This window comes from Schistocerca serialis, unplaced genomic scaffold, assembly GCF_023864345.2.
Source record: "Schistocerca serialis cubense isolate TAMUIC-IGC-003099 unplaced genomic scaffold, iqSchSeri2.2 HiC_scaffold_1351, whole genome shotgun sequence".
In the NCBI taxonomy this organism is placed as follows: Eukaryota; Metazoa; Arthropoda; class Insecta; order Orthoptera; family Acrididae; genus Schistocerca; species Schistocerca serialis.
Genome location: NW_026047571.1, coordinates 2,947,237 through 2,953,197, shown reverse-complemented (window position 1 = coordinate 2,953,197; position 5,961 = coordinate 2,947,237). Strand labels below are relative to the sequence as shown.

At 37.2% G+C, this 5,961-nt stretch overlaps 1 protein-coding gene across 1 annotated transcript; it reads left to right on the top strand.

Moving 5' to 3' along the window:
- Positions 1-3,846: 3,846 nt before the first annotated feature.
- Positions 3,847-5,070, top strand: LOC126440143 (uncharacterized). Its single transcript, XM_050090600.1, has one exon. The coding sequence runs from the start codon at positions 3,847-3,849 to the stop codon at positions 5,068-5,070; it is 1,224 nt and encodes a 407-aa protein (XP_049946557.1).
- Positions 5,071-5,961: the final 891 nt, after the last annotated feature.

Below are 5,961 nucleotides of genomic sequence, written 5' to 3'. Positions count from 1 at the left end.
TTTCGTGCATGCATCATGATCTTCAGCAGGATCATGTAATCCACTTAAACGCTTATTATTAAAATAAATTGCTGCACTTGTAGTGTATATGGAGGAAAAGAAAGCTGTTATCTGCGGCAAAAATTTCGTTATTAAAGTGCTCGAGGAGGCAGCATCAGTATTAGAGTTTGTTGCATCATTTACTCGTTTTCGCGGTGTCGAGTCTCCGGCAGAAGAAGAAGAAGAAGAAGAAGATGAAGAGGTGATACTCACTTGTTTCTCAAATAGCTGATTTACTTTATCGATAAGATTTGTAATAATGTTCGAGTATGACTGGAATTTCGAATCCACATATTTTTTATTAGCAACATCGTTATTGTATTGAGGATCTAGTACGAGCAATAGAGTATTGCTACTGCTGTTATTCGAAGATGTTACCTGTGCAGAAGCCATGATGGTAATAATCTGTAATGGGGCAAGCTGTTGCTTTAAATACAGATGTAATTATCAAAGTTTATACGATAACGACCATTATTTAATTCATCATCTTTGCTAATAACAAGAAAATCGTAGGCATTCCCATTCCATGCTCGTTTACACATTTCGAGAAATTCATTGAATGTCATGTCAGGATTAACATGATCACTGAAGACATGTTTTAAATTACGCTCATCTTGTTTAAAGAGAACAATAACATTAGCATTGTCTCTGATTAACTGTTTAGGAATTTTGCTATATGTCTGACACAAATAGAAACTGTCTACACCGTAATGCCGACCCATCGAAAAGTAAGCTTTCATGTGATCTTGTTTGTCGCAGGCAATGTCGTCGAAAATAAAAACTGAAAGTGGTCGGGCTTGATCTGGTGGTATTACATCTTCTTTACTGGAAAATGTAAAGTAGCCAATATCATGCAGGTTTTTAAAAATTTGTTCCAAATATTTATATTTGTATTGTTGCAGCGATTTGGAAAATACGTAGACATTCTTAAATTTGAGACCATTTTCATGAATTAGAAGATTAACAATCACATTTGTTTTTCCACAATTGGAAGGACCTGCAATAATACACCTAATCGTATCAGGAAATAGATCACCATGCCTACGATCTTGCCTTTGCAGTTCATTTCTGTGTTCAGCAATAGGTCTAATAGGAAGTTGAAGTGCATGTTTCCTGAATTGCATCTTTAAGTACACTAAGGACTCTACGTATCTTACAATTACTATTATAATAGAGCACTCTAGGTGGCAAACTTATCACTCGGGCAATGATCATGATTATAAAAAAAAAAAAAAAATTGTCAGATATGTGATTCGAACCCACGCTCCCTCCTACAAGATCTTAAATCTAGCGCCTTAACCACTCGGCCAATCTGACAGATTTGTAACAAGCACCACCATTTTGTCTGGAGAAAAAAAACAATTCCTATCTTACAAATACTGTTATAATAGAGCATTCTGGGTGTCAAACAGACCAGTCGTTAGTTAACACTCAAGCTATGAAGAAACATCGCGACAACAACAACAACAAGCAAAATAAGTTGAGGAAGGGGAAGAATAAGAGAGGGACAAAAAAACGTGGTGGTTCCCTGCTTAACCGCATGATTAATAAACTACCTGTTGAACTTCACATACCTGGCTACTCCTACTGTGGTCCTGGCACAAAGTTAGAGGATAGACTCAAAAGAGGCGATGTCGGTATCAATCCACTAGATGAGGCGTGTAAAGAACATGACATAGCTTACGCAACTCATCCAGACAGTTTGCCTGACAGACATCAAGCAGACAGAATTCTGGCTAGATAAGCGTGGAGTAGAGTAAAAGCAAAAGACGCTAATTTGAAGGAAAAGTTAGCTGCGCTGGCAGTAACTGGAGCAATGAAAGCTAAAGTTAAAATGGGTATGGGTTTGAATAAGAAGAAGAAGAAGAAGAAGAAAAGTTCTGGACGAAAGAAAGGTGGTAATATACTGAACAAAGTAATTAAAAAAGTTCGAAGTGGACTTAAGTACTTGAAGCCTGGTGCTAATCTGATGACAGTTGTGAAAGTGGCTCGTAAAATCGCATCACAGGTTGCTCCGACGAAAGCTGTGGGGAAATTATTAGACAGAGAACGTATAATACCTGTGCCCAAAACAGGTGGAATAATACCTCTAATTCCAATATTTGCTGCTTTATCAGCACTTGGAGGATTAGCCGGAGGTGCTGCTGGAATTGCTAAAGCTGTTAATGATGCGAAAAGTGCTCGAAAGGAGTTAGCTGAAATGCAGAGGCATCATCGTGTACTTGAAGCAATTGCTTTGCGTGATGGAAAAGGGCTGTACTTGGGTCCATACAGGAAAAACGGATTCGGTCTGTATCTGGCCGGTATAAATGGAACAAGGAATAATAAAAAAAAAAGTTCTCCATAAACAGTCTTCCTACAAGACCTCTTACCAACATTGACTTAGAACACTATGCTAAAAAGCTGCAGATAGCACACTTTCGAGGTGTCTTTATGAGAGATACTTTACCTTCAAGACCTAACACTTGTGAGTGTGCAATTATTAATCTCAATACTGAAGAGGAACCAGGTTCACACTGGGTAGCTTACAGAAAGGAAGGCAAAATTGTCTACTATTTCGACAGCTTTGGAAATTTACCACCTCCTCCGGAAATAGTAAGGTATCTGAAAAACTGTACGATAAAATATAACTACAATACATTTCAGTCACTTAACAGCCAGAGATGTGGCCATTTATGTTTAAGGTTTCTGAATTCAACATAAAACAGACAGTCTTGCAGGGTATAGTTGTAGTCTAACAATGGACATTGAACACGGCATAACGTTAAGTCTGACGGGTAAAGAATCACTTCTAACTGCTCTCTTCAATCCTGCATTGAATTTATCCTCACATGTTTACGAAATTGCTCTGCTAAACCTTTTTACATATAATTCCATTCACAATATTACATCGTTAAATAATAATCTCTACTTCTACAACTATTTGAATGATGTAGAAATTTTGGATAAAGTTAGTCTGAAACATGGAACATATGAACTGCACGACATTTTTTCAGCATTATTGAAAGAAATTGAAGCGTACAACTTGAAGGTTAGCAGTGATAACTCGATAAATAAGAAAAAGCATGACTTGCAATTAAATATTACCTTCAATAAAACACTGAATCGATGTCAGATTAGGAGTAATCTTACTATAGATTTTAATCTCCCAGACAACATAGGTTCAGTTTTAGGGTTTGCAAAAACTGTAGTGGATAAAAAAGTCTTGAAGACTGCCGAATATTCAGTTAACATTCAAAGTGTTAATGTCTTGTGTGTTGACTGTAACATCTCAGGAGGTTCATTTCACAATGGGGAACCTACACATACATTGCATCAGTTCTGGCCTGCTGTACCACCAGGATATAAGATTGTGGAAACACCGAATTCACCCATTTATATGCCAGTAGTTGCAAGATACGTTTCAGAATTAAGTGTGTCAATTAGAGATCAAGAGGGAAATCTTGTTGATTTTGACGGGGAAGAGATAACTGTGCGATTACATTTGAGGAAAATACGGTAATGGGTATCGTATACAAACAGAATGCCTGCATAAGCAAGGACACAAGATACCTTGACAATGAGAGCAATAATAACAAGGAGGAGGAGGAGGAGAAGAAGAAGAAGAGGAAAAGAAAAGCAAAGAAGAGAAAAGTCAAAAATGTTTTAACTCCACACAACAGAGAAATTCTGTCGTCACTGGCATACAGAGTGCTATAAATACTGATACCTTCATCTGCAAACTCTCATTCGAGTCGTCCGACTTTCAGTGATCAAACAGGAGGAGGAGGAGGAGGAGGAGGAGGAGGAAGCTAAGGAAAAAAAAAAATGTTGAATGTAAGAGAAAAAATTCTCGTCGATGACTCGGTTAGTCGCCTGCAGTATCATAAGTATAAACCTTTTGGTCAACCGGCTTTTGCTCAGAACGATTCCATATCAATTGTTATACAAAATGAAAACACTTACCTGCTTCCTTCCGAGAGTCTGCTGTATATAGAAGGACGACTTGTCAATGCAGAGGGAAAGGGAAAAGCTACTGATATTGAGTTAACAAAAAACTGTGCACTTCATCTGTTTTCGGATATTCAGTACCGTCTCAATAACCAAATTATCGATCATGTACGTAATCCAGGAATTGCAACATTAATGAAAGGATATGCTTCTTTTACACCAGGTGACGCAAATGCATTACAAAATGCCGGATGGGGGGCAAGAGGCGAATTGAAAGAGTTAGTCGACGATGATGATGGTCGTTTTAATTTTTGCATTCCGCTTAAAATGATCTTAGGCTTTGCAGAGGATTACAAAAAGATTATTTTAAATGCTCGCCATGAACTGATACTGATTCGTAGCAGGCAAGATATTAACTGTATTGTCTCAGATAAAGCAGATACTAAATCAAAAATTGTGTTGGAAAAAGTTCACTGGGAAATGCCGCATGTTCAGGTGTCTGAAAAGCAACAAATATCACTGTGGAATATCTTAAAAAATGATATCACTTTGACTCTACCTTTTCGTCACTGGGATTTGGTTGAAAGCATTGCGCCAGAAATTAACTCATGGACATGGCAAATTAAATTTAATACAGCTCTTGAAACAGCAAGGTATGTAATATTGGCTTTTCAGTCAAACAGAAATTTGATTACTGCTGACTCTAGTGTATTCGACAAAATAAACATATCAAACTTGAAGGTGTATTTAAATTCTTCTAAATTCCCAGAGGAGAATTTTGCTGTTGATTTTGACACGAAGAATACTGCACAGGCGTTTGAAATGTATGCCAATTTTCAATCGCTGTATTATGGAGATAGCAGTGTAAGAAGAGGGAACCCGCTCATGAACCGTACTGAATTTCAGAACTGTCCTATATTTTTCATCGATTGTTCTCATCAAGACGAAACACTGAAATCTTCGGTCGTTGACATGAAGATTGAAATAGAAACAAAAGAAGCATTTGCTAAAAATACAATAGCTTACTGCCTGGTCATTCATGATTCAGTGATTGAAATGACTCCATCAACCAATCAAGTCACAAAGCGTACGCGGATATAGAATGGGAGGGGAAAAGACATGGGAAGCTGGAAAGAAAGAAGAAAAAAAAAATAGATGTTGTGTAAGGAGGATTTGTTCCCCGTCCAGCCAATCAGGTCACATAAGGCATACTCAGAGATATATATATAAGAGGAGGAAAAAAAAGTGCAAGCATTTGATCATTGTTGTCCTGTTTGCTCCCCCCTCACACCAGTAGCTTGTGAGAAGGAAATATGAACAAAGTTATAATAATTACCGCTAAGTCCGAGAATCATCCAGTGATAGTGTTAGTGACTAATTTAAGTGATGGTTGTGAATGTGTACTGCAAGTTCATAACATGGAGGCCTCTTTCAGTGCACTGAATTGTTCACTCGATTCATTGCTAAAAGAGAACAGTGACTGTAAAACATTAGTGTATTCAAAAAATCTGCTCTGTCCACTCGTCCTAAATATTCTAGAACAAATTATTATTATTCATAAAGATGTTGAAATGCTACGATTGGAAGATTATGGATTGGACTGTGCTAATAAGAAAGAGAAAGGTGCTGCTGCTGCTGCTCCTGATGCTGCTGCTTCTGTTGCTGATGATGATGCTTACTTCTTGTTCGAGTGGATTAAATCGAAAAATGTTTGTAAACTGCTCTCTCGAATTTATAGGAAACTTACTGTGCAACAGTGTCAAAATCTAAATGCAATTGATTATTACTTATTTCCTAAACAGTTGTTACCCTCTTTATGTGATCTTTCTCATATATTTCACAGTTTACCACAAGTGTTTCAAAATGATGCTCTTATTTCTAAGTATCAACATTGTTACAAGCATTATAATGTGAATGCACGTTGTCAAATTGATGGACCACCTCCTATTAAAAAGAATTGTAAAGAGTGCAGAAAGAAAATTTCGGATGAAA

Coding starts and splice junctions, on each gene's coding strand:
- LOC126440143 (XM_050090600.1), top strand. CDS start 3,847: ATGTTGAATGTAAGAGAAAAAATTCTCGTCGATGACTCGGTTAGTCGC.